The sequence below is a fragment of the Perissodus microlepis genome, chromosome 15, assembly GCF_051167445.1.
Source record: "Perissodus microlepis isolate ML-2025 ecotype Zambia chromosome 15, ASM5116744v1, whole genome shotgun sequence".
NCBI lineage: Eukaryota > Metazoa > Chordata > Actinopteri > Cichliformes > Cichlidae > Perissodus > Perissodus microlepis.
Genome location: NC_140475.1, coordinates 10,190,191 through 10,217,936, shown reverse-complemented (window position 1 = coordinate 10,217,936; position 27,746 = coordinate 10,190,191). Strand labels below are relative to the sequence as shown.

Sequence of the window (27,746 nt, the reverse complement as noted above, 5' to 3'; positions counted from 1 at the left end):
TTTAGTAAGCTCATAAATTGTTACCATTAAATACAGAAAATCCTGTTGCTGTTTTTTTTTTTTTTTTGCATATTAACTCTTTATTTTGTTACCCTACAGTGCCAATGGGAACTGAGGCAAGACAATTTCTACTGTTTAAATGTCCTACCAAAATCAATCCAAAGCCTGCTTTTATTAGAATCAGAATACTTTATTGATCCCTAGGGGAAAGTATTTGACAATGATTTTTCATCAAGGTTATACTATTCCCAGGAGTGCTCCTTAGCAAATGACCTTGATTTTTGCCTTCTCCAACAAACTGAAAGAAACCCTTCTTCATGTCTAATGTTTTATTTGGGTTTGAGAGAAGCAAGAAAAAGACATTAAAAAAAACAAACAAACAGTATGGCCTTTTTTATCTTTTACAGGGCGCCTTGCATAAACACTCATCACATTTTTTTTTCTTTTTAGTGAGGAAGACAGCTAGAGATGCGAACAAAACAAGTATATACATGTCAAAATGCTTACAGTATCTTAGTCTTCACTTTACTGTGGATTCACAGCAAATTATTGGTTTGTGTATGTTTGCAGACTGGCTCTTGAACACTCCTAAACTTTCAGGACTATACCTTATGAACTACAGGAAAATAAGATCCTTCTCCAGTGACAGATTACCAACACTTTCTGAAGTTGTCACCAGACCTCTCCATGTACTGATGTATGCAATGTGAAGAAGCCAGTATTTAGGTACCTAATGTATTACTAAGGAAGTCTGCCACTTAATAAACCTGGTGAAAACACAATAAAGTGACAAGAGATTTCCAAGGATCCACCATGAAGGACGGTTTAGTATCACTCCTTTTTTAAACATCTTCGGTTGCAGAGAATGAAGCCCAAGCATTTTGGAGGCAACAGTGGTCTTTTTTTCTTTCTTTATGAAGAAGCTTCGTGCACAGCCCCTCTCACCACAGGGATGTCTGGTAGTTAAACTTGATCTTCAGAAGATACTTCATATTTACCTGTGCTACATCATACACGATGTACCTGAGGGAGCACGGTTAAAGAAAACAGGTGGTACACAAATACCCTGACAATTTATTTTGTGGTGACTCCTGTTAGGACATAAACACAACCCTTCAACTGTCTCATCTTCATGTCTTCACTGCTATAAGCATTTCCATGGGTGAACTCACTGGTCTTTTATTTATTATACCTTACTTGTACTGCATGTTGAAAGTGACTTAACTTACCTTCCCTATTGTAAACCTCTCTTTGATCTTTGATGTGTAAATGCACCGAGTTGCTGCTAGGTGACCGGATCATTAGATTTTGTATTAATGACAAATGAACAGATACACCTAATGAAATGGCCGGTGACTGTAAGATAGAAATATAAATTTTACTCACCTTTTTAACTGCAGGTTATGTACAGACAAGCAGGTAAAAAAAATCATTACACATATAACCAAACAAACTAATATTAGAGGATACTCGTTGTACAGCAGACTTGTGTCATCAATATTAGTGTGGACTCCTTTTCCCAGAGGCACTTGCACTCCATTTAAAGTGACAGTGGCATTTGGATCGGGAGCAGTTCTACCCAAACCTGTAATAAAAAACCCCCCCCCGAAAGTGAATATTATTATATGCACGCACACACACACACACACACGCAGTTTTAAAAACTGACAGAGACAAAGGTAAATATTTCATGCTGGGATGAATTTCATCGTGTTGTTAAGAACTACGCTGAAAAGCGTGGATCTAAATTACAGTTAGGGACACAGACTAAACAGAAATACAAAGCTTTAAGCACAAAGTTTGCCATGTGAACCAAACACTTAGAAAAATAATACCAATTAAAATGCTGCAACCCATTATGTCTCTCACCTTTAACACTGTGCTTGCCCTTAGGTAATTTTGTAATATGAGAAGCCTTCTTCAGTTCATGCCTGCATTAGTTAAAAAGGAGGTTGCATTTATTTACACAGTCAGGCCAACATTTCAAAGGATGAAATATATATTTTTTTGCATTCAGACCGTCACTTACATGTTTCCTAGAGCAACCTCGCCGAGCAGAATGAGGCCCACAGGATCTGACTGGGAGGTATGGCAGTAGTTTGCACTCTTGGACACCATGTCAGCAAAGTACACACCTTTGCCAAACATGTAACCAGTCTGGAGAAAATTAAGCAGGACTGTAATGTTATGCAGGACTAAACACTAGAAACTATGGGTAAAGTTGGGGTATTTATTAGAAGGAGAGGTTTTTAATTCTTCACATCTTATCATCAACCTGGTTTCAAAACAACACTCACCACTGGGGCCTCTGGAGGGGCGATGCGGAGACCCTGAGACAGAATACCGGCGTAGTTGGTGGTTCGAGAGCCGTGCCACAATAGCTGGCGATTGTGCAGCTCCTCGAATGGACGGTATCGCTGGTGCTCTCCCTCTCTGACAATTTTAAATATCTAAAATACAGAAACACAATCAGAAGACAAACTAAGATTCCAAATCTATTAAAGTCATTAAAATGAAGTGGTTGTCCTACTTAAACCCATTTTTACCAAGTTAATCAATCAATAAATTAAAAAAAAAAAGACTTGCCTCTTGTACTTCCAGTGTGTACGTGTTGTGTGTAGCAGCGTGGGTGTTCTTAACGTATTGCACGATGATCTCAGCTTCACTTGTGGTCTTGTCAACAACCTGTAAAGCAACAGATGTGTCACATGCATTTTTTTGTTTTTAAATTTCAAAACTTAAATCGATCATCAGGGCAAAAATGAAATCTTGCACACCGTTGATGATTAAGAACAAAACTTTACTCTCTAAAGAGCTGTGCTCCTTACCTCAATCTTTGTCTTGAGTTTCTCATAGTTTATGTCGATGGGGTCTTTCTCATTGTCCTGGGCTCCTCCTCTCAGTAAGCTGTAAGCCACTTCAATATCCAACAGGTTGTCCAACATCTGAACTTTAGCCTAAAACAGTGATGCATTTAAAGATCAACCTTTTTAAACTCTGCATTAGGCTTAGTGGTGACATGACAAAGAAAGGTCAATCTCTAGATTGGGCAGTTTATGAGTCCTTACTTGAATGTAGTCCAGGTTGTTGAGCAGTGGAGGCTTCTTCATGCCAAAGTCATGAGGTATTAGGGTATAAAAGCGATTGGAGAGATCCAGTATCTGCGCCTCAGACACACACTCTGACACAGCCTTTAACAAAAGTAAGTTAAAAATGTAAACGTTGCATGATCAGGAGCTGCACAGATCTCATCCAACCACTGGTACAGAAGGACTAGTTGTTATGTCCAAAATTCATGCCAAACGATAGTATTAAAATGGATTTCAAAGCATTACAGAGTTATATAAAGAGGAATCCAACATAAATACTGATGCAACTCTCAGAGGAGCTGTTGACTGTCACTGACCTGCTGTACTTCAGTGAGGAGCGCATAGGCACTCTGGATTTGCCTCTTGCTCAGCTTACCGAGTGGCATCTTCTGGAGGTCAATCTGCAGACAGAAGAAGAATAAATCAGCCTGTCAAGTGCAAAAATACTGGTGGATGCCAGTGCTACCCCTCAGCATTCTAGTAGGTCCAGTATGGTATCATTTTCAAAATCCTATGTTGCCTTGTTCTCAAGTTATGACATTCACAACCTTGCGTTTCAATGCCAGCTGCCCAACGCCCAGCAGGGTCAGCCTTTTACAGCTGAGGGGTAATAATAAGTAGTAATGCTCACAGAGTACTTAACATCATTATAAATTAACTAATTGTATTAGAAGAGTTATCTAATCTGCTGATAAAAGAAAAAGCACTTAAAATGTTCTTTGTGAATGAAGACGAGTATTCTCATTAAATTGTTTAATCTCTTAAACATCAGTAAATTATTTTTATGTCTGTGACAACAGCCTAAAAAGTCAAAAACTAAAACACATTTACATTTATCCAGACGTTAATCCACAGCATCAGACAGGATTTTTTGTTTTTTTTTAATATACTTCTTAAATTTGTACTTCTAAGTCAAAATATTACTGTATACTGCATAGGTTTTATCCATCTGACTTGAATGAATAAACTTGCGAAAATGTGAAGTAAATACCACATCAGGCGAAATGGTAAAAATAACCCAAAGAACTGGAAGATCCTGATTTCAGTGTGTGGTAGGCAAGTCTTACCTCAAACTCGACCATGGCCTTCTTCATGCTCTCTACATCAAAGATCATCTTGATTAGCTCCTGGACAGGTTTGGCCAGCTTTGACTTGGTGCCAGCCGTGGCTGTCAGCCTCTTCACTGCCTCCTCATCCTGCACAGAAACACAAGGGGTCACTAAGAAATTAAAAATCCACAACATGTCAGACGAGATGTTGACTTATTACTGTGTATGTACCTGTCCATAGTCAATCTCCAGCGGGTAGAACTTATTGGGATATTTGGTGAAGTTGGACGAGCCCCAGTCATTGCCCGTCTTCTCCTTGTACACACCCAGGAAATTATCCAGAGCAGAGTTCTTGTCATGGAATTTGTCCAACTTGTTTCCTCCGATAGTGGTACCCACTCTGCCCCATGACCTGAACACCCAGTACCTACACGTATGTCACAGAGGGAAGAGATACACGAGTTAGTGTCTGGATAGATAACATTTCCACGAATGGGGGGAAATGGTAAACAATAGGCAAAGCCTAACTGCAGCCAACACAAAGAGGTCCGATTACCGTTTCTGTACATCATCCTCAAGCAGCTGCAGTTTATAGTAAGAGTTAGTTCCTCTGACAATATCCACAAGACCGAGTGTAGCACTGTACATCTTCCCATTCTGCTCCAAGACATGGGCACTGTTCTCCAGACCTGGGAAAAAAATAATAATTAAAATTGTGGGGGGGAAAAGAAAGAGAAATGAGGCATTTTCAGTCCATGGCTCTAATGAGTACCTGAGTCTGGATCCACAGCAGCTCCACCTTTGACTGTGAGTTTCATCTTCTTGGATTTGCTACCACCTGTAATGCCACAACTGTTTAATGTATGCACTAAATGTCACATTGCATGCATTGCATTCATTCAGTATTTCCACATTAAGTGCCCTTTACCTTCCTCCTCTTTCACCCTCCCTGTGCTCTTAGTAGCCTGTGTTCCAGACTTGGAGGCCACAGATGGAGCCTGAGCTTCGACTTTAACCTCTGCCCCCCAAGGGGAGATGGCGTGCAGGGAGACCAGCTCCTGGAGGGCTTTGCCCAATGACTTGATGTCAGTGAGGAAATTCTCAGAGACCACACGCACGCCAGCGTCTCTTACTTCCTCCATCTTCTTACTCATCTTCTCCACCTCCTCTGTCAATACATGGCAAAGTTTGATGTTATATCGTTCCTTTTCTTACTGAGAGTACTTGTGATAATTCTCTCTTTAACAAATCGTTACTCACTCTTGGTGCTTATGCACAATGAGGCCTTGTTGACTGTGCCGGTAATCTTTCCACCGAGCTCTTCCACAGCAGCTTTCAGATCATCCTTGTTCTTAGTCAGCTTGCCCACAGTCAGCAGCTTCATGCCAGTAAGAGGCTTGTCTAAGGGACAAAACACACAGAATAAAACATTTTGTTAATAACAAGAAAAATGTTAATAATTTTTTCATTGCATTTTGTCCGTGGTACCAAGAGAAAGGAAGATTTTTAATGTTTTACATAGTCTTTTAAGTTTTTCTCACCTGAAGGTGCTCCCTGTGGCAGTGTCTCGGTCGGAGCGCTGGATGCACTCGGTAGTGGTTCTGATTTGGCCGCTGTCAGGGTTTTTGTGGGAGCCTCTTTGGGGTAAACCCTGTCCTGCCGCTTGAATTTGAATTTTTTCAGAAAAGAAACTTCGTGGAATTCCTAAAATGGAAAGAGAGGATATTTCAGAGACACAGAGCAAACAAGTAACTACAAATTAGTTTTATATAGCAGTTTAATTTTTCTTCCTCAGTCCTGCTCATTGGCTAAGGCCACCTCATTTATTTACTTTTCATTTTCCCATTGGTGACAGTACGTATTCTAGAAAGTTTCACACACTCCACCAGGAAAGACTGTTGTTGGTGTCAAAAAAACTAAGACAGTACCACCACAGAAAACTTAGGATGATTCCGTGACTACGGGAGGAGCTACTGCAAGAAATATAATACAGACTGACACATGCAGCCCACAGATTTTGTCCAGGGCAGCTATCCAGCCATAGTAATTGCTCCAGCTTGTGCTGTGCAGTGCTAACAGGAATGTAGACTAGTTGTTAAAAGGTAACAAAGACAAACTTGTTCTGCAACTGTGGAAAAGACGTCTACATATAGTTAGAGTGAGATGAGGTGACCAACCTTGGGAATGACCCAGTCTTTGCGTAGTGGTGTTGTGGTTTTGAACACACACTTTGTCCAGGCAGAAATGTTTCCTGTGCAGTAATAGGCGTCACCCTTAAACACCAGCTGGCCCTGGCACTCCTTACAGGCCTCGAGAGCACCAAAAGCCATACCATCGGCCAGGCTGTCAACCACCTGCAAGTCCAAAAACATTCGTCATCAAACAGAAGAACAGCAGCACTCCTCAGAAAATTTAAGCTTTAACTGTATTCATCAGCAGTAAATATAGAATCATCTCCTTTCCAATATGCTACGTTAGACACAAAATACAACAAGCTTCTCTTACATTGGTCTCTCCAGAGGGAACTTCCTGGCCATTTGCAATCAGCAGCTCCTTCATATCATTGGCTGAACAATATTTTCGCAGCTTGTCCTTAATTCCCCAAATAAGCTGGCTTTGATTCTGCAGAGAAGTGCAGCCAAGACACACGCACAAACAAATTAATGCAACATCGGAAATTATCAAATTTTACTCTAACACGTGAGAAGTAACATTAAAAAGTACCTTTAACTGTTCTTCTAGCTTTTTCTTCTCGTCGTCTTCTTCTCTCTTCTGTTTTTTTGACGCTCCATCAACATCATCAGTTTTCCGCTTTCTGTGAGGACAAACATAACATTTCTTTAAAACTTATTTTTTCCCAGTTAGTTCAACAAGGACAAAAGGAAGGTGAAAAAACATCCAAATTAGCTTCCTAAATGAGCCTCAGAGGAACACAGGATAGCAGTCAAGATGAGGAACAACAAGCCTGATTCTGACACCTTCAGTCATTAAGCAGATCCAATTGGGCCTAATCAGTTAATGGACACACACAAACGCAAGTTGGTACATGTCTGCACAGCCCCAGGTGTCAGTGTTGATATCGTGCATTCTGCTCTGACGAGGAAAATGCTTTTAGCATCCTGGGAGACCAGACATGCACACGTGTTTCAGTTAATGACCATCCAAGTCTCAGACAAACCTCACTCATCAGACAACAGCTGAATCTATGGGGAGGAGGAGGATGGGGGTGGGGCTGCACATAAATCAATGTAGCAATGCGTTTCAGCAGAAGTCTGTTTGCTTTTTTTCTGAGTGAAGACGGCCAGTGAAAGAATAATACTGAAGAAGCTTTTAGATTCTCTGCTAAAATCATCGTAAACAGATCCGAGCGGCTGCAGACGGGTGAGTAATTTTTCTTCTTTAATGCATTTTATTACCTCTCCAAGTTTGTGTTTTGCACCTTATTTCTCTTTTTAGGACAAACATGGAGGGCACCACAGCATTGTTCCAACTCTACACTTTCCAAAAAACAACAAGCAACTCCTCCCATCTGTTGCCCCCTTTTCTAAAAGCTTTCCAGAACTTTTCATCTGCTTCCATTTCTAATGCCTCCTATTCAGCGTCGCCTCCACCTGAAGACTTGGTGATTTCCTCCAACGTGACGTACATGGCGGCTGAGCTCGTCATCGCCTTTTTCTCCACTACAGGAAATCTACTGGTCTGTGTCGCTGTGGGCCTCAACCGCAAATTGCGCACCGTCACCAACTACTTCCTGGTTTCGCTCGCAGTTGCTGACATTTGCGTGGGCGCAATTGCCATTCCCTGTGCCATCCTGACCGACATTGGCATGCCGCGCCACAATCTCTACCTGTGTCTTCTCATGCTCAGCGTTTTGATCATGTTCACCCAGAGCTCCATCTTCAGCCTGCTGGCAGTGGCTGTGGAGCGCTACATCGCCATCTTCATGCCGTTCCGATACCAGGTCCTGATGACACCTCGCAACGCTGTGCTGGTGATCCTCGCCACATGGATTCTGGCGTTTCTCATCGGACTTGTGCCTCTGATGGGCTGGCACAAGACGCCGCCTGACACGGGCTACTGTTTCTTCGTCCTTGTGGTGGACATGACCTACATGGTCTATTTCAATTTCTTTGCTTGCGTGCTCACTCCTCTGGTGATCATGTTCCTCATCTACGCCCAAATCTTTGTCACAGTTAAGCAGCAAGTGCGGCGCATCACATCTGAGCAAAGCGGCAGAGGTGACAGACAAATCAGGACCGCGGCCAGCATGCGGCGAGAGATGAAGACGGCTACTTCTCTCTTTCTGGTTCTTTTCCTCTTTACGGTCTGCTGGATCCCACTTCACATAATCAACTGCTTCCTGCTTCTGTGTCCACGCTGCTATGTACCTCTTGAGCTTCTGCTCACAGCCATCATCTTGTCACACGCAAACTCTGCTGTCAACCCTTTCCTTTATGCCTACACCATGACGGCTTTCAGGGACACATTTAAAGCTATTTTTATGTTCTGCAGGACAGTGGTGGACAGAGAGGCTTTAAATGAGACCAACAGCAGGGATCAACGCTAGACCTGATCATAACTTTAATCCCAGGCTTCAAACCGAATAAATGATTTTGGCTCACCCCTCAGATTTGACAGCAGGGAGCGTCTTCTTGAGCTCTTCTTTGTCCTCTGCCCGCAGTGCATTGAATCCCTTCAGCTGAGCGGCGCTATACTCGGGCTTGAAAACCAGCTCCTCCCTGCGGCTCACGAAACACGCCGTGTGGTACCAGCGGTCAATAAGACCCAGCTGTGGCTTCTCGGGGTCCACAGTTTTCTTAGACACACGAATCTGATCCTGGAGGTTCAAATGGATCAAATATTTATGGGAAAATGACAAAGTTAACCCACCAGATGATTAAATAATTACATTTAAACAACAGTTTTCAGACAATAAAAGCGGTCACAAACCTTTTCTATTTTCTGCTCACAGCCTTTGCATGTGCTGCGGTTTGACTTGGCGTATTCCACAGCAAAGTCATTCAGCGTCTTCTCCCCTTTAGCGCCACCCTTCTGATCACCTTTACCTACAAGATCAAAAATTGAACATTTATATCTTTTTATAGCTGGTTCAGTTATATGTAATAAAACATATCATGATGAGTCTACAGATGTATAGATATATGTATAGGTTAAATCTGAGTTATGTCAGACCAACTACAATTGAAATAGCTGTCTGTTGTTTTCATTCAAATGACAGACAGACTCAGTGTTCAGCTCTAAATAAGCCTACCAAAGCTTCACCTATAGTCTAGTCATCAGGAAACCATTTAAAATGTATAATACAGTCTTTGATTTTCTTTCCAAAGTCAACAACTGCTATAAATCCTTGTGACTGCACAGGTAATTATGTTATCATCTCATGATAAGGGCATTTACACTAAAGAGTGAAATTACTTTATGATTTTTCTTTGCTGTTGCACTGATTGATTCTTTGATGAGGCAATGTTTAACTGCTGCTTAGTAACACTGTTACTCCTCCGATTGCCTATAATAACTAAAAGAAGCTTAAGATAACATTAATTAAGTCGTCCAACCATTTCCACAAGGGGTCACAGCCTAATAAAACTGAAGTACTGACCTCCTGCTGCACCACCGCTTTCAATGGCCTTTTTCACCTTCTGTTGGTCATCCCAGCGGAGATCAGAAAACCCAGCGATATCAGTGGTGGACTGAGCTGATGCTCGCTGCCAGAAGCAGGAGAAGTGGTGCCAGTGGGGGACCTTCCCATCAAACATGGGAGACTGGAGAACAAAAAACAAACACAGATGATTTACTTTACAGTGTAAAGCGTCTCTAATTGCTTCTTTCAGCTCGATGGTTATATGATGCCTCAGAAGGGTAATATTTTCCTGCCAGACTTATTTAATCATCTCTTTTCTTTACCAATGCAATGTTATGTGTAGGGCAGCGGTCCCCAACCCCCGGGCCGCGGACCGATACCGGTCCGTGAGTCGTTTGGTACCGGGCCGCGAGAGTTGAGGCTCAGGTGTGAAATGTATAGTTTTCAGGGTTTTTATCGGTTTTCAGCATTATTTTGTTATCGTTTTTATCTTTAACTCTGTTTTCCTGGGTCTTTTCACGTGTGTTATGAATAAATCGTCTTTTTTTCGGTACTGGTACTAGTTTTATTTTGTTGTATTTATCCGCGACACCTTAAAGGCCGGTCCGTGTAAATATTGTCGGGCATTAACCGGTCCATGGCGCAAAAAAGGTTGGGGACCTCTGGTGTAGGGCATTCAATCCATTTATTACATGACACAAAGATACTTTGGAACTACTCTTAAGTTAAATACAGGTTGTGCAAAATTTTGACAAACAGCCCATGGCTTTGAGACATTTTTTATGGACATCAGTATAAAAAAATAAGATGTAAACATGCTGTTTTCTAGCATGTATAGCTATGAAATTTGAATAAATATTGTATATTTAGGACATAACACATTTTTTAAGGTTTATATACAAAGATTCAAAAAAAAAATTTTCTTCTTTTACTAAGGCATACTTTATACAATGTGTAAACCAAAGTGGCTCAAGAATAGAGCCCTGTGTGACCCCTACATTCATAAAAAAGGTGCATGAAGTGCACAAAAAGTACTTTACACTTTGCTGATTTGTATGAATTACACAGACTGAATGTGGCAGGTCTTTAGAGAGAAAAGTTGAGTGACCTGAAATTCCTGAGCTGTTCCCATCAACCATGAGTAAACAGGCAGCCACATAAGCAGCTCTCCGACTCTTTAAGTGATTACCTCTCTGTGGGGCAGCAGCAGTTTCCACGCAGTGGTATTTCTGCTTCTGTGTGCTGTGATTTTTTCCCCTATTATTTGTCTTCTGGGGTAGACAAAATCTGAATATCTGCAGCCTTCAAGCATAAATTAAATTAGCTCATGAACTGCAAGATGCATAATAGCCAGCCAGAGACAAAAAGGCTCCGCGGCTCTTTGTGATGGACAGGAGTGCACAGACAATGTCAGCCATTTAAATGCTAACGAGGGCCTGATTCGGCGCAACTGAAACCACACCATAAGCTGTATTTTCCTACTCTCCAGTCTGCTCCTACCCATCCACTACACCCGTACAACAGCCCGCATGCTTTACTCAGATAGCAGCACCCAGATAGCAAGCCAGTTAACGGAGCGGCTTTGCCTCCACACGTCGCCACCTTACCTGCACCATGATAGCCATCCTCAGCGAGTCTTTAGCTATGTTTTCTTTGCATTTTTTGCACGACGCGCGGCCACTTTTGGCGTATTCTACCCTGTACAGCTTGTCCTCTTGTGAGTCTGCCATAGTTGATTTATTTCTTAAAATAAAACAGAACTACACAAATTCACCACGAGCCGAACAACTTTCTTCGGGTGACGAGGAATCGCAACAATCAACGCACTGGCGGAGAGAAGCCCGCGTGCCTGCAGAGAGAAGAGTCACGTGGAGAGATCTCACTCCGTCTGTTTCCCACCGCACCAGCGGCTCTCTCATCTGGGAAAACAGAGTTTACAGCTCTAAACTAGCAATCTCAATCCCATTCTTCCTGAGTGAGATATGAGCGAGTGAAGGTGACAGTATGCTGCACATGCATACATCTTAAAGTGTGATTTTTAAGATTTAGACATTGAAATTTGGAGTTTAGCCTCTGAAGTAGAGCCTGTGATGCATAGTGTGCTACATGTGCTGCAGATAATATCTGTAATAAAGAGGCTATATAATTTTTTTTAATCACTGTGTATGCATACAAAATGTTTGCCCTGTGTCACATTAAGGCCTTCACTCCGAACCTGTGGTACCGGACCTGTGTGCTGTGGTACAATGATGTTTTCATTGTTTTCATACATGTTTTAAATCATTTATCCTGCAGTAATGTCCCTTTTGGCATTAATAAAGTACCTACCTACACTAAAGACCAGAACTGAATTAAGATCTAAAGGAAAATAATTCAAAACAAAATGACACAAAATCCATTAACACATACCTTAAAAATTAAATTACTAAAATATGCAACTGAATTGTGTAAAACTAAAAAACAACAGCAACAACAACAAACCCTTTACAGCTTTGATTATATTTGCATCTTGACTTAAGAAACACAGAAATTCTCTTCAGTACTATACAAAATCCAACAGATACATGAAAAACACTGTGACTATTAACATTATTATGATTAATGTATAGTATTATTATGTTTATTATATGATTATTATGACTATATTATTATTATATGATTATATTACTGTTATGCTTAAGGCTTTTATAAAGGCTTTTTATAGACCATATATTTATATTTGATTAATTTTAGAAAAAAATGTGAAAATAAATATATTTCTGTCCTATGACAACAGTGAAACAGCATTCAGAGAGATGATGTTACAGAACCTTAATCGAAAAATTTAATGGAAAATAAAACCAGTATGTGATTGCAGTCTACAATCTTTGTATTATGTCTTTGTCTTTGTTTATGTCTAGGAAAGGAGTGTTAGATACTAGATGAGCTAACTTCTGTAGAGATTATGTTTATTCTTTTTCTGTGAACCTTCCGGGTGAACCATCTTTCAAAATAGAGCATCAGTGAGCCGGCTGCAGAATACCCGCGCTGGCTGCAGACAGAACTAATGGAGTCAAGAGCAATCGTCGTGACTATCAAAGAAAGGAAGACACACCCCCAAGAAGAATACACCTTGAAAAAAGAGTTTAATAAGAGTCTCATGTCATCAACAATTAATAATACAGAGTTAAAAAATTAAAAGCACCCAGCTTTATGGCAACAATTGATTTTATTAGTAGAAACTGGACTGGTTTGAATGTTTTTGTAAAAATTATATTAAAAAATGAAGTAAAAACTTTTGCTGATACAGACGTACTATTCGCTGTGAACATTTCTATACTGTAACAACAATTAAACGTGACTTTGTTATCTATTTAAAAACTGCACAAAGTCCCATAGAGGAGCTTAACATTAATATTTAAAGTTAAAAGACAAACAAAATAAAGACTGGCGTGAATTTGTGTCAGTTTGAATCAGACCTACAATGTAAAACATTCCTACATCAAGAGAAACCAAGCATCTTTGTTTGATTTTGATTTTAATAAATGATCAAGGTAAAAAAGAAAAAAAAGAAAGTACACCATTTTACATATCTGGACATAATCACTCTGGTTCTTAGTTAGGACCGAAACTTCAGCTGAACAACAAAATAACATCAACATATGACATATTACACAGTGTCGTCCACAAAAACTAAGCCAAAGTGCAGAAGCAGAGTGTGAAAAACTAAGTGCACTCTTACTGTTTCCATAGGAATTAACAGAGTAAGTAGCAGATAGGTCCTGCTAATTAAATGCACTTAATTAATTGATTGTCAGTGAGTATGAGCACCTATGAAGAAGTAGAACTTTTGGCAGTTTGATGGTCTGCTTCATTCAGGTGTGTGTTAATGCCAAGGAGCAAAGCAAAGGCTGCCTATCAGTCCGGAAAGGTTTATAAAGAAACTTCCAAACAATTTGATGTCCATCATTCTATAGTGAGAAAGCTTATTCTCACTATTATATTATATATCTCACTATTATAATGTATTTTGCTATAATGCGCAGCATCATATTTGTTGAAAACATAGCATATCAGCACATGCACCTCATACTAGCTCTCAAGCACGGTGGTGGAATTGTAATACTCTGGGCTTGTTTTGCAGCAACAGGACCTTGTAGTCATTCCTCTGTATACCAAAGTATTCTAGAGTCACATGTGAAGCCACCTTTGTGACAGGGAAAAATTGTAATTGACTCATTGAACAGAAAAATGATCCCAAGCACAGAAGCAAATGTGCAACAGAATGGTTGAAAAAAGAAAAGAATGAAGAAGTTGCAATGGCTCGGTCAAAGACCAGACCTTAACTGACTGAAACGCTGAAAGAGAGCTGTGGATAAATGATTGCCTGCAAACAATATTACAAAATTCCTCCACAGGGATGTGAGATACTGATAACGTTTATCAGGGCTTAAACACGGGACTCTCCACCAATTGATCTTAGACATGAAGAAGCTTCACGGATGAGAGGTGAAACTTAAAGGAGTCCACTTGCTTTTCTTTCCAAGCCCCTTGGATTACCATGACCGGGATGACTGAGGACCTTCACATAGATAAAGTTTTACAGAAAACATTTACATCAATTTATTGCTGCTAAATGTGGTTCTACAAGTTACGGAGGTGGACTTAGTGTACTTTCACACACTGCTTCTACATGTGGTGTTCTACATCTGAGGTTGTATTTCAATGCATTTAAGATCTTGTAAGGATGAAATGATTTTTTTAGGTCCTAACACAAAGAACCTTAGTACTGACAGAGGTTGTGCTTTCTTTTTTACCATGACAGTAAGAGGAATACAGTGATATGTGAGGTGTTTTTGGCATTAAAACTGTTTCAGTGTTCCTCTTCTGAATCTCATAAATTCAGAACAACACTGACTCTGACAAGATAGAAAACAAGAAATAGTGGCTCAGTGGAAACTATGCAAATACAGTATTTTACAAAAGTAAACCAAGCAGCAATCACTTTATAAATAAAGGGATTTTTTTCTTTTTGGATTATGTTGCATGAGTGAATTATACTGACCAAAATCTCTTTAACACATGTGAAATTATTGGATATAAAGTAGAAATAATGCTTGACTTCACAACATAAATGTACTAATTAAGATAATACAAACAAACAAACAAACAACATTCTATATTGGCCATTTGTAGTCTAGGAGAATTTGTACTAAGAGGTAGCGTTTTGCTTGGAGGTCTGGAGTCTTGCTGATGTGTTATCCCAGCAAACATAAAGACATGTTGGCTTTTTCTTTCTTTCTTTCTTTCTTTCTTTCTTTCTTTCTTTCTTTCTTTCTTTCTTTCTTTCTTTTACAAAACAACCTTAAAATCAGTGCTTATAGTGTATAGATATGGCAATAATAGTGATGAAAAAGCACTTTGCACTGCTTACAACATACTTATGAAATGTAAGAGGCCAGAACTTTGATTAAATAGCACAGTTAACTCCTAACCAACTAAAGTTCAGACCACATACCACTCGGTGTGTCATGCAAAGATGAACGTTTGGGTCCATAAGTCAAGAAATATGAGCATAGATGATTTCCTATAAATTCCTCTTAACTCGTCCAAAATTTGCTTGAGATGCCAAAAAAGATGGGTAAGCATATGGCAAAGCATTAAAGGAATATGGCTGCAGTGTGTCCTGGCCTACGTGCAGCCATTTGACCCTGACAATCTCCTCAGCGCTGCAGTCTGGAGGGAGTCCGATTGAACCTCCTGTTGCCCTCTCTCATCTTCTCCTTGTGTCTGGCCTGGACGAGACTGAACACCACCTCTGCCAGCGTCATGCGTCCTCCTGTCTGCCCTGCCAGGCGGCCATCTGTCCCATCGTTGGCCGTCTTACTGCGCATGGTCCTGATGAAATAGGTGCGGACTTTCCCCTGGTGCTCACTTACCTACAATGAAAAACATAGATCAAAAAGTGAAGATGTGTATATTGTCACAGTTATGCTAAACACAGAGGTTATTCTACAAAATTTGTATGATAATGAAGACTTTCTGAACATAAATTCGCTGGTGGCAACAAGTTTTTATGCTTGCTGGATAACTGAGATGGTTTATCGAACAGAAACCTCTAGAGCAGCTAGTAGGATCCAGCCATAGCAACACATTATGAATCACCTTAAACTGTGAGGTTTTTGTATAAAATGTTTCTCCCACCCTTAAAAAATGCAACATAATAAAATCAAACGAGATCAAATAATTCCCCCCCTAACTCCGAAGATGTCATTCATTGATTTAAGAACCTTACCTTATAGTCCACAATGCTGTGGCGTTTTAAAAATAAACAACACTTGTTTAAGCTTAACTACTCTTCATAGTCAGTCTCCACTCACCCCTTTGACAAATATTTCTCCACGCAGCTCCAGGACGAAGCCCCAATCTGTCAGGATCCTTTGGGTGGCTTCGGGTACTTGGATGCGTCCGCTCACACCTGTGCTGTCCATGCGGCTGGCTAAGTTCACTGTGGAGCCCCAGATATCGTACTGCGGTTTGGTGGCACCGATCACCCCAGCGACCACGGGCCCGTGAGCAATGCCTGTATGAGTCCAAACCCAGACAATAATTTCAGATATTTGCTACAACACTAGAAATTGTGCGTGTGTGCTTTTGTGGGGCTGTGGCAGGGCAGCTTCTTACCCACACGCAGCTGAAAGCGTTGAGTAGAGTTCCTAATAATCTCTTTCAAGGTCTCCTGCATCGCCAATGCAAACAAAACCAGCTCGCTCAGGTGGTTCCATTCATCCATTGATTTCTGGAGGAGACAAAGATAAACATACAGTTTCATGCAAGGAGATACTATCATAACAAGTACCGCAAATCAAAGCAAAGCTAATAAGACAAAAAGAAATAAGACCACATACAGAAAAATCTCTCACCTGTTTATCTGGAGCTAAACCTGATGCCGCCATGTAGCAGCTCCCAATTGTCTTAATCTTCTCCACATGGGGAAAATACGGCTCCTCAAACAGCTTGTTAGAAGATAAGATTAAATTACACATCAAGTTTAGCAGCTGACTTATGCAATTAGAGGCTATCCTATTTATCAAAGCAGGACTTGTGTCAACCCACAGCCTGGATTGAACTACACTGTCTCTGTTTTATTTTAACTGATAAATAATTGGTCCAAAAGGGATAATCCATAAATAAACCACTGTCATATGATCATTTTGAGTCCAACACTCACCTCATCAAAGCCGGCAATTATCTCATTGAGTAGGCGGAGGCATTCCACTCCTTCATGCTTGAACTCTTTCTCCTCGAAGTACTCATCGAACCCAGCGACGGAGGCAAACATGACGCCCACTTCATCATAGGATTGGGAGTAAAGATCCTAAAAGAAGAGTCATGATGGGTGATTTCTTAAAATCCTCTTTGTTTGAGTCAGGTAAGGTACTGTGCAAAAGTCTTGAGCCACCCAACGTTATAAAACCACATCATTTGTTCCAATTTGTTTAGTTGAATCGATGAAAAATGCAAAGTATAACACAGTTTGACAGTCATAAAATAGTATTTTTGCACCAAGAACGCATGGCATGTGCATGGTGTGTCTTAAAACTGGACAAGTGGACGACAAAAGAAGAAACAGAACCTGAGAGATGCACCTGGCCCTCAGTTGATCCATCTACTGTTCACTGAAGCCTGATCAAAAATGGTGTCAGTGGAAGGGTGGCTGTCAAAAAGCTATTAATAAGTAAGGAAAACAGGGAGGAAAGTAACTGAATATCCATGGCAACGAGTCTTATAAAGTGGTGAATCCAAATGTGAAATTATGTTAAAATCACCGTCGCTATGTACTGAGGAGGTAAAGCGGTATAACATTGAGTGTCTACAGCCATGTGTAAAACATGGTGGAGGTTCTGTCATGGTTTGGGGCTGCATATCACCCAGTGGGGTTGGAGATCTTTTATAAATAAAGGAAAGTGCCACATTTTAAAAAGTACTACATAACGTTAATTTTAATTGTACAATTTCAATATAAGGAAACCCGTAGACAGAGGTTGCTATTCATTGGTCCAATCAGTATTTTCAAAGCACTGATGGTCACTCAGGCTGATTCTGCTGTGGACCAGACTACGAGTCAAAAGAAGTGAGGCTAAAGGTTTTGGGGTGTTTCAGCTACCTCGTCATGCTTGCTCCGGTCCAAGAAATGTTGAGCTACATGAACTGGTAGGATGTTGTATAGCAGACACTCATTGTGTTCCCGCAACTCCCTCATGTCTGCCACCTCCTGCTGGGCCTGCAGACGCCACAGGAAGTCCAGTCTGGCAGTAGCCTCCCACTGGATAGAAAAGATACAGCGAGATAGAACATCATCTACCTGCAACACAGTCCTGTGTGACAGAAAACAGTTTTAGTTTCAATAACACAGACCAGAAAGTGTTGCTATAGTGACAGGATCATCTATAACTTCAATCTGGGAAAATGAAGTGTATGATCACCTGACGTCCATTATAGAAGACGGCAACAATAAACATGGCCATGAGAAGGAAGGAAATTCCATTTCTTCTGACATAGTGAGACCTGTAACAAAGTATATAAGGAAAATCGATACACTCTGTGGGCAAAAATATACCTACACATTACACTTAAAGGAGATGCTCAGCTTTGGAACGCATGGCATGAAGCTCCCAGTGCACATTTTTTGTGCTGATGTTAATGTAGGATGAGGTTGGCTCAATTAACTGGTGTGGCCCAAAACTTTTGATCATAAATTGTGTATAGAGGCAAATATTTAAATATAGCACTGTGTAATAAAACTACAGCAGCTGTGCATTTTGTATGCTGCTCGCTGCTCATACACTGACCTGTGCAGCGTATCGTGGCGCGTGAGTGAGACAAAGGCGAGGTGGCTGAGGTAGGAGTAGACAGCCACTGCTAGCAGCAGCGTTGCCAGCTTCAGCAGAGAGTTCAGACGCAGAAACACCGCACACGTCACCATGGCAATCACCCCGCTCAACACGAAAATCTAAAGGGAACAAATTGGGAAAGATGAAACAAACACTAATGACCTAATTTTATTGAAACCCAATGTGATTTATTGCTAGTATTTTTAATACAAGACAGACATTTGGATAAATCAACAAGAAATCACATAAAATCTCTATAATAATTGTCCCAAATTTAAACTACTGTTTGCTTGCCTCAGGGTAAGTGCAGACAGTGAGTGAACGTGAGCCTGTGCCAGTCTTCTCAGTTATGTCAGCCTCTCCTGTGTTCATGAGGATGCACCACACCTGCAAACAGCACAAAATGTTCCAACCTGGTTCTGCATCATAGAGCATAACAAATATAAACCGGCAGTCAAACTTTCTTAAAACTGGTGATTTAAAACCTTTAATGAGGTTTTCCTTAATTTTGTGCTTTTTTCTAATAAAAAGAAGGTTTACTAAATAATTTTATCACTGCAAAAGAACCCCTTTACCTTCTTATATTTAAATGGGCTTTTTACATCACACGAAAGACCCCTGTGCTTACTTCATTTTTTAACTTGTTGCACTCCTCTGTCCTGTTTGCATGCCAATTGTGCTATAAATATCAGCAGGGAAGTGCAACTTTCTTCTTTTTGCATATGCATTTCAGAGAATATTATGCAAATTAATGTGCATTTGGTTTACAAGGGTCAGTTACCAGGTGCAATACTGCAGACATACAAAGGAAAAAGTCGTGTTGAAGAACATGGCAGTTTATGTAAATTACTCTTCTCTTGTGTTATTCAGACTCTCACCATATCAGTAGAGGCCAACCCAAAGTTGATGAAGATCGCTATGAGGGTAAACAGGTTACGGGCACGGTTGTTTTCATGAATCCAGCAACAGAAGTGCTGCAGTGATGAAGGAGTCCACTTGAACTCTTCGGCAAGGGCAACCAGTAGCAGCAGCACATGGGCAAGCAGAAAGACTGAAAACTGGAGGACAGCAGGGAACAGTCTACGATTGGGGAGGGAAGAGGGGGTTAAGAAGAAGAAGAAAGTGAGTGAAGTCATGAATATTAATAATATTAATAAAGTGTAGAACAGAAAAAAACAAGTTCAGGTGTCCAGTGTGACTGCATGGGTCAGTGCATTCTTTTAAATACCAGCAGGTGGCACCAAAGTAAAGAAAAACAAAAACTTAAGCACAGTAGCAGTAAAGTCTGGCAAAAACACTACAGGGAGCTCTTTTTATAATGCTGGTTATACTGATGTGGAACTGATATTTATTTAAAACGCTATAAGCTGGATTGAAGTACAAAATGACTTAATGGAATCATAATAAGTGGAATTAACAGTGAGGACCAGTGTTGGTCAAGTTACTTGAAAAAAGTAATCAGTAACTCATTACCGATTACTTCCCCAAAAAAGTAATCCCGTTACTTTACTGATTACTTATTTTCAAAATAAGTAATCAGGTGCAGGTGTGCCGCAGCGGTCAGCTGAAGAATCCGCGAGTTTCTCTGTGAGTTTCCCATTACGTGGTAGCGCACTCGGTGCTTGCTTGGAAGTTTAGGGGTTTTTTTTCGCTGTAAAAAGAAGTTTTCTTCCCACGCACAACAGACACTAATGTTTTTGTCACTTTTTATGGAATCAAACTCAAAATAAGGTCAGTACTTCCAAGCTTTAGACGATGCACGCTCATACTCTCTCCCGCACTCGATATATGATCCATTGTTGATCTGCACACAGCTGTTGTCACGAACGTCGCACTCGCTTACGTCACTGTCATGAGACATTCTCGCAAAAAAAATCACGGTTTTAGTAACGCAGTAACGCAGCTTTCCTACGGGAAAGTAACGGTAATCTAATTACCGTTTTGCAATAGTAATCCCTTACTTTACTCGTTACCTGAAAAAAGTAATCAGATTACTGCCCATCTCTGGTGAGGACTGATTGTAACATATTGGAATTTCCTACCTGGGGGCAGGGATGAGGGCCTGGGCAGCCATGAGAAACAGAAGCAGGATGAAGGAGCAGACCAGATTGGAGTTGAACATTTCATCTCTCATCTGGGAGAACTGGATGGGCCAAAAGCGAGAAAAATAAATGTCAATTTTAGCTACGTCTTTAAAAATCAGCTTGGAGCTCTATCTTTTCTTTACAGTCTACCTTGTCCTCGATGTTTGTGTCCTTGAAGACAAGGGTCAGTGGTGTGATGTGCTCTCTGTGCATACGCTCACTACTTCGAAGCTCGATGGCATGCTTGATGCGTTTGTTAATCTCTCTCGAGTTGGACTGCCAAAGGGTGGGCATTGAGCCATTTGTAAAAGCAGCTAGAATCTAAAAGAAAAGAATAGAAATGACTGATTAGGTGAGTGCAGGTGAGTCTCAGATGTGCCGAGCTCTTCAGATAATACGATTGAAATTCTTCACCACCTGACCAAAGGCACCAAATTCAGCACCTTCCTTTCTGTTTGGTATTTGCGCACTTACGCTGTTCATGTCAACGACAGTCTTAAAAGGTATGTCCGGACTCCAGGTTTGAATTGGTTTTTGAACTTTGGGGGGCTCGATGTGGTTAACTTTGTCTCTGTCCTGCTGAGGGCAGATGAGGAAGGTGTCAATATTATATTTTCGTAGGAAAGCATTCCTATCACGACCATGGCCCTCTTCTGTCTTGTAGGTGCCTTCTAGACAATCGAGAGTTGCCCTTGAGATGTGGATGCGTCTGTTTCAGGGAGAAAACAAAATTGATGCAGAAAGAAATTCAAAAATATTGTGGATGATGTAAGACAAGAGATCATCATTAATGCATCACCAGATGAAAATATATACCCCATCCAAAGGTACCTATTAAGAAATTAAATAGCATGTTTTTTATTCTTTTCTTAAAAATTATCTTACAGAAAGCCTGGAAACCTGTCAGGCACATCTTTGTCAGGTAACATACTTGACAGGAGTTTCTCTAATGGTTGCTGGTGCTCACCCAGGTATGCCCCCCGCTTCCAGCATGTTGGCGATGCCCACATCCCAGGACCAGACATCAAAGTGCCATTTCTGCAGACCCAATACCCCACAGAGGACAGAGCCCGAGTGGATGCCGATCCTCATGTCCATGTCGAAGTTCAGCTGCTTCCGTACATACCTGGTGATTTTGTGAGGTAAAGTGATCGTGTCTTACAAACAAAAATAGGATCTTACACTCTCATATGGATACCTATAGACCCATATGAAAAAGAAGGTGGACCCTTTTTCAAGGTTGAAGCAGAAGCATTGTGTTACACAATGTATTGATACACACCTGAATGCTGCACACCAGCAAACCGCCCAAACCTCTGCTTTTACTGAGGTGCTCACAGTTGTTGATCATCAATTAATCAAGTGCACTTAATTAGCAGGATCTGGATGCTACTTACCTGCTTAATTCATGTGGAAGCAGCAAAGGAGTACTTAAAATTTTCACACAGTGCTTCTGCATTTCAGCTTTGTTTTTTGTTAATCTTTTGTTATTTAGCTGAGGTTATATTTACATAATTTTAAAACCACGTGATTTTGTTTTTTTAATTAACTTGTGTTTGTTTCTTTAAATATGATGACTGACCGTATAGTGTTGATCATAGCCAGACCCATCTCAACACAATAACGGGCATGGGCACGCTGGGGCTCGGGAACCCCTGACACACAGTAGTAACAGTCTCCTAGTATCTTTATCCGCAAGCAGTGGTGTTCCTGTGATAAAAGAAGAAGAAGAAGGACATTAGAAGCTGGAAGATGTTTTACATCAACCAAAAAGGGCTCGCTCAGGCCCTCACCTCTGCCAGTCGGTCAAAACGTCCAAAGAGCTCATTGAGGGTTCGAACCAGATCCTGGGCCGACAGGTTCATAGACAACAAAGTGAAGCCCTTGATGTCTGCAAAAAGGATGCTACAAGAAGGAGAGAAGGACTAAAAAGTCTGAAATGACATAGCAAACACTTACTATTGGCATTAGGTTTGCCTGCAACTTTATAATCAGAGTGAAACCCACTTGGCTTATAAATCTTACGAGTCAAGGTTACAAGGTTACAAATTTAACTACTAATATACTAACTCGTGCATGTATACCTGACATCTTTGTACTGGTGGATATAGATCTTGTGAAACTCTTGAGGGTTTAGATCATCTTCCATAGCACTCATGTCAGCAATCATCTCCAAGGCAACAAAGCGAGGCAGGATCGACAAAACTAGGCGGTCCTGTGAAGAAGTGTAACAATGTGAGAGTCAAGGAAGTGAGTTAATACAACCAAAGCTTTCATCATAACACAGATAATTCTCTGGCTTTAAATTTCAGGACAGCTCCCATCTTCATTGTACCTGTCTTTGATTCTCTTGCTCTAATTTGAGGCGTCCTTCAATGCAACGTCGGGTCTCCAGAAAAACCTGGCGCTGGGCGTGGTCTGTCAGGTAGTGGATGAACAAGCCAGCTGTGTTCATCCCCAGGTACAGCAGGCCTTTGGCAAACACCTGCATCGAAAGAGTGTGAATACTACATTAATTCATAGAAAAAAAGCTTTTAAAAAAGTTTGAAGGGGAAATTGGGGAACCAGTACTGGACTGAAGCTTGGGGGGAGGGTTTCTAATTCCTTTAAGAATTATTTGTTGATTAATATGTCAATAGAGACCCATCAGCTTTCAAGAAGTACAATGAAATATTTTTTTTCTCCAAAAAAAAAATACGATTCATGCCAAGATTAAAAAATAATAATAACGAGGTCATACCAGTGTGCTTTAAAGCCAGGGTAGGTAATGTGTTACTGAAATTCAAGTGAACTGAGTGACTTACATAAGCGGTCATCGGCTTAGTTTTTTGAAACCACACATAACAAGCAAAGGCTGGATCCTACTGAAAAACTTACAACAGTGTTTGCTTTCAAATTTCAACATTTCTTTTGTAGATTTGTGCCTAACGCTGCTGTAAAGTCTAAGAAATCAAACTTTCCATAAGCCTTAACAGTGTATCACTGATTTATCGGCATGATACACATTTTAAAAATGTGACAGTTGGAAAGGAAATTCAAAGGGGACTTTTTTTTTCACCTTTCTCAGAAGCAAAGCATCAGTGTAGCAGCATACTATCTCTACCAGAATGTGCAGCATTGAGGAGAGGGTGCCCGCACATATGGCCCACAGCAGAGGTAATGGCAGCAGTGTGTATGTTGCGAACAAAGTGAACAAAAGGTACCACGATGGGTCTTTTTCTAGTCCGTACACCAGACCCCCCAGCACCTGTGTGGTCTGTGACAACCAGCTGGCGAGGCCGGCGTAGTGAAGCCACTGTGGGGACACGGAGTCTTTGTGGGTTAACACTATGACGCACAGAACTGTTGCTAACACCATGAACATGCCCGTCAGGCAGCCACGCAAAGTGTCTGTGGAAGCTTCCGGCGCCAATGCCAGGTACAGAACCAACATGTGCAGCTTGGCCACCACGTCTATCACATTGGTGATGGCCAGAGAATTACGTCTTTGGGTGGAAGAGTGCTGCTGGTAGAGTTTCTCCAGGTCGTGGGACTTGAAGGTGTGCAATAGCGTGGGTATGTAGACACCACAGACAGTTCGACCCCAGTGGACGAAGAAGTCAGCGTCGCTGGAGTAGTCGTTGAAAGCACCCCCGGTGCTGGTGGAATCGCGAACCAAGGGATGGACTCTGAACGTGGAAGAACGGCGCTTTGTTACCCCGCGTGAGGCTTTGCTGCGGATTTGCCTGTTGATCTCCTCTATGTAGGTATCTGTCACAAAGATTTTGCGTGCTGGTTCAACACCCAACTGTCAAAGGATAAAAACAGGATCCTTCATTCAAAAAAGTTACAAGGCTATTATATCTTATTTGGCAAATCAGGGTAGACAAGATTCAGCATGCAAAAATAACAATTACACTTACATGGATAGTCTAAAAACAGCCACATTCACACACAAAGAGGATTAATTAGTCAGCAGCCACTCTTACTGGCCTTTAAAACCGAGGTCACTGGCATCAGGCCAATGCCAAGGTAAATGGAGCGCTCACTTATTTAGCCAAGTCAACAAATCCTTTTGAAGCAGGAGAAACATTAATTCATCGTTGCATATCTTTCTAATACTCTTTTACTTTTACCCCTATTATGATGTAGAAATAATAATAAAACAGCAGTGCTGCTTCATGCCTTTGGGCCGCTGGTTACTAAAGTATCTGTCTGTGAAATTAAGAGGCACAGGGTTGAGACACTCCTTTCAAACCATGCACAGGTTAAAAAAAAACAAGGCCTAAAAGGCAAAGCAAGGTTGAGTCTGAAAGCAAGGAAGCTGAATCATCCCCCACCTGGCAGCAGGACCCCGAGGTGCTTCAGCAAACAAAAAAGGCAAAAAATGCTAAAAACCTAAATCCAATTGTTTCTGAGTAGGTGTACAAAGCTGCTACACACCTGTCTCTTTTCACTTGTAACTTTCTATATTTTGCTTTCGTCTCTTATTTGCCACATGGGGATAGAATGAGTCTGTGTGCAAAAGCATAACAGCAAGCAAGCCAAAATGAAGAAGTGTTACCTTTATGGATGCTGAATGTTGAGACTTGCTTCTAGAAGGATCTTGTGAGGCTTGCTTTATTATCACATGTCTATTGTAAATGTGAATCATTTTTGAAATATAAATGCCAAAACCATTTCAACACACATTAGATATGCATAATGGTAAGAGTGCATTAGATTGTAATGGTAAGAGTAATAGCTTTATTTTGAAAAGAAACATAAATTTCATGTGTGCTTGATAGCCATTAGTGAGGTACACTTTTGAATGCAGTATAAAAAGTGCGTCATAAGGCCAGAGCTCCACACGGACAGACACAGCCTCTTCCAGTACACAATACTAGTGTGCACAAAAAAATAAAATAAAATCTGAACACATTTACAACAATCTAAAACTCAATCACCTGGGCACTGAGCTCCTGCTGCATAATGATGTGTTTTACTGCGTTCTGCCACAGCATCTTTTTCCGCCGCAGGCCAGGGGACATGGTGGGGGTTACACAGGGCAGCTCACGCAGCCCCATGGGGGAGACCTGCGTTGTGTTAGCGAAGGTCACCATGGTGGCGACCTCAGCTGTTGGTATTGGATCAGGAGCAGGTAGGAGCCTGGAACGTGAAGGGAAAAGGGGAGTCAGTACGGACCAGATTTGGTGTTATTGCTTAAAAAAACATTAGAATTCATCAGTAAGTTTTATAATAATAATAATAATTACAACTTTATTTATATTTATAAATAATTTATACAGATTTGGAAGCTGTTTTGACAGACAAGTCAAAGTAGAATACTAAATTCAAACAGATAACTGGACATTATGGCCAGTAATTAACATGTAAAGTAAACCCACTTTAATTCATTTCAACTTTCATCTTTCATCTACCTACTTTTGCCTAATATGAATTTGTCTTACAGAAACATTTCACTATGAATGACCTGCAGTGTGAGTATTTGTTTGAATAAATGAGGAAAAGGGACTTTGATTGATAGACTTTTATACAGATGAACTTTGGGTGGCTTTCTGTACCAAAGCCACTGATGCATCTACTATCATAAAATGCTAAATATAAAGGATTTTTACAGTTTGATGCATCTGAATACCCCGCGTGAAGGATTTAATAATCAAAGGTCTTTATGCACTATATAAATTGAGTAACAAATCTGTCTGAGTTCCTAATTCTTTTAGATAAAATTTGTTATGCTGCACACATTCAACCATGCCAGAAAGGGCCACCTGGTCGGCTCCACGTGTTTACGCAGTGTGTGCCAGAAGAAAGGCAGCTTTCCAACGAATTATCTGGCCAGATTTAGACCTGAGCTGGTTAATGCTCAGAGTTAAACTCCTCCAGGTCCTTCTGGCTCTGGATGCTGCTGTCCCACCCACTCACAGTCTACTGCCACCGGGCTGATTCTCACCAAGATCATGTATCTGCACAGAACAGACTGGATATGCTAAAACACATCATATTAGATGAGTAATTAGGTATAGTATTAAGTGTGCATCTTTATTTGTTTTTGAACATTACAAACATTACAGTTTCTCGCATGTAGAAGAATCCCTTTGTCATTTCTCTTTTAGCAGTTTCAGCTGTCCAAAGCGGACAATAAACTCCCCGTAAGCTACAATCTGTCAAAGCAAAAGGATTGTAAACCACACAACTGACCTGTAACGTTTCCCATATAGTGCATCCACTGACAATACCTAGTTTCTGCCATTGTATACGTGCATCCAGCTCATCATAATCCATTTTTGTTGATTTCATCGGCTTTGATATTTAAGACACAACCTATAAAAGGAAAACTGAAACTTGAAGCAGCCCTCGCTGCAATGCCGTATCCAACACTGATGCGGACAGCGACATACAGGCCTGGCGAGACTCGTGGAGTCGTTCTTTCAGGACTGCAGGTCACCATCTGGACTGTTTTGAAATGATGTCAAGAACTGCCACAAAGCAGAGCTGCAGGAGTGAAGAGTGCAAAGAGGATTAATTAGTCAGCGGCCACTCTTACTGGCCTGTAAAACCGAGGTCACTGGCACCAGGATAACACCAAGGTAAAGGCAGCGCTCTCTCATTTGGTCAAGTCAACAAATCTTATTGAAGCAGGGGAAACATTAATGCATTGATACATAGCACTTTAATACACTCTTTGTTTTACTTCTGGTAATGTGCAAAAAAATAATAATAAAACAGCAGTGCTGCCTCGTGCCTTTGGGCTTCTGGTTACTAAACTACCTGTCTGTGAAATTACAGACACAGGGGTGACAAATTCCTTTCATACAGTGCACAGGCAAAAACAATGCCTAAAAGGCAAAGCGAGGTTGAATGCGAGAGCAAGGAAACTGAATCATCTCCCACCTGGCAGCAGGAGCCCAAGGTGCTTCAGCAAACAAAAGGCAATGAAGCTGCCTTTGCTAAACATTTTAATCCAAGTGTTTCTGAGTAGGTGTACAAAGTCACTCCACATCTGTCTAAATACAAATTTCAAGGCTCTTCTTTGTTTTTAACATTTTATTTGTAAGGTCCAGATTTTC

At 40.9% G+C, this 27,746-nt stretch overlaps 3 protein-coding genes across 3 annotated transcripts; 1 reads left to right on the top strand and 2 right to left on the bottom strand.

The window, feature by feature from the left end:
• Window positions 1–169: 169 nt before the first annotated feature.
• parp1 (poly (ADP-ribose) polymerase 1) lies at window positions 170–11,595 on the bottom strand. Its single transcript, XM_084953838.1, has 23 exons — window positions 11,348–11,595; window positions 9,759–9,921; window positions 9,089–9,204; window positions 8,761–8,975; window positions 6,863–6,953; window positions 6,644–6,760; window positions 6,316–6,492; window positions 5,680–5,842; window positions 5,399–5,539; window positions 5,067–5,306; window positions 4,911–4,976; window positions 4,695–4,827; window positions 4,370–4,565; window positions 4,157–4,285; window positions 3,407–3,490; window positions 3,069–3,191; window positions 2,829–2,957; window positions 2,587–2,685; window positions 2,298–2,450; window positions 2,030–2,157; window positions 1,870–1,931; window positions 1,471–1,585; window positions 170–1,023 (listed from the first exon to the last, which is right to left on the bottom strand). Exons 1-23 carry the CDS (start codon window positions 11,468–11,470, stop codon window positions 942–944), a joined length of 3,045 nt encoding a protein of 1,014 aa, XP_084809964.1. The 5' UTR covers window positions 11,471–11,595; the 3' UTR covers window positions 170–941.
• On the top strand, window positions 7,731–8,705 carry adorb1a (adenosine receptor B1a). Its single transcript, XM_084953839.1, has one exon. The coding sequence runs from the start codon at window positions 7,785–7,787 to the stop codon at window positions 8,703–8,705; it is 921 nt and encodes a 306-aa protein (XP_084809965.1). The 5' UTR covers window positions 7,731–7,784.
• Window positions 11,596–12,907: 1,312 nt separating the features above from the next.
• On the bottom strand, window positions 12,908–27,160 carry LOC146371728 (adenylate cyclase type 8). Its single transcript, XM_084952250.1, has 21 exons — window positions 26,878–27,160; window positions 25,623–25,824; window positions 23,756–24,484; window positions 23,033–23,182; window positions 22,782–22,912; window positions 22,491–22,602; window positions 22,280–22,407; window positions 21,665–21,823; window positions 21,172–21,406; window positions 20,848–21,018; window positions 20,656–20,756; window positions 19,492–19,693; window positions 18,908–19,000; window positions 18,572–18,732; window positions 18,206–18,287; window positions 17,887–18,045; window positions 16,951–17,097; window positions 16,643–16,735; window positions 16,404–16,518; window positions 16,100–16,302; window positions 12,908–15,658 (listed from the first exon to the last, which is right to left on the bottom strand). The coding sequence occupies exons 2-21, from the start codon at window positions 25,776–25,778 to the stop codon at window positions 15,443–15,445; spliced, it is 3,543 nt and encodes a 1,180-aa protein (XP_084808376.1). The 5' UTR covers window positions 25,779–25,824; window positions 26,878–27,160; the 3' UTR covers window positions 12,908–15,442.
• Between the last annotated feature and the right edge of the window lie 586 nt (window positions 27,161–27,746).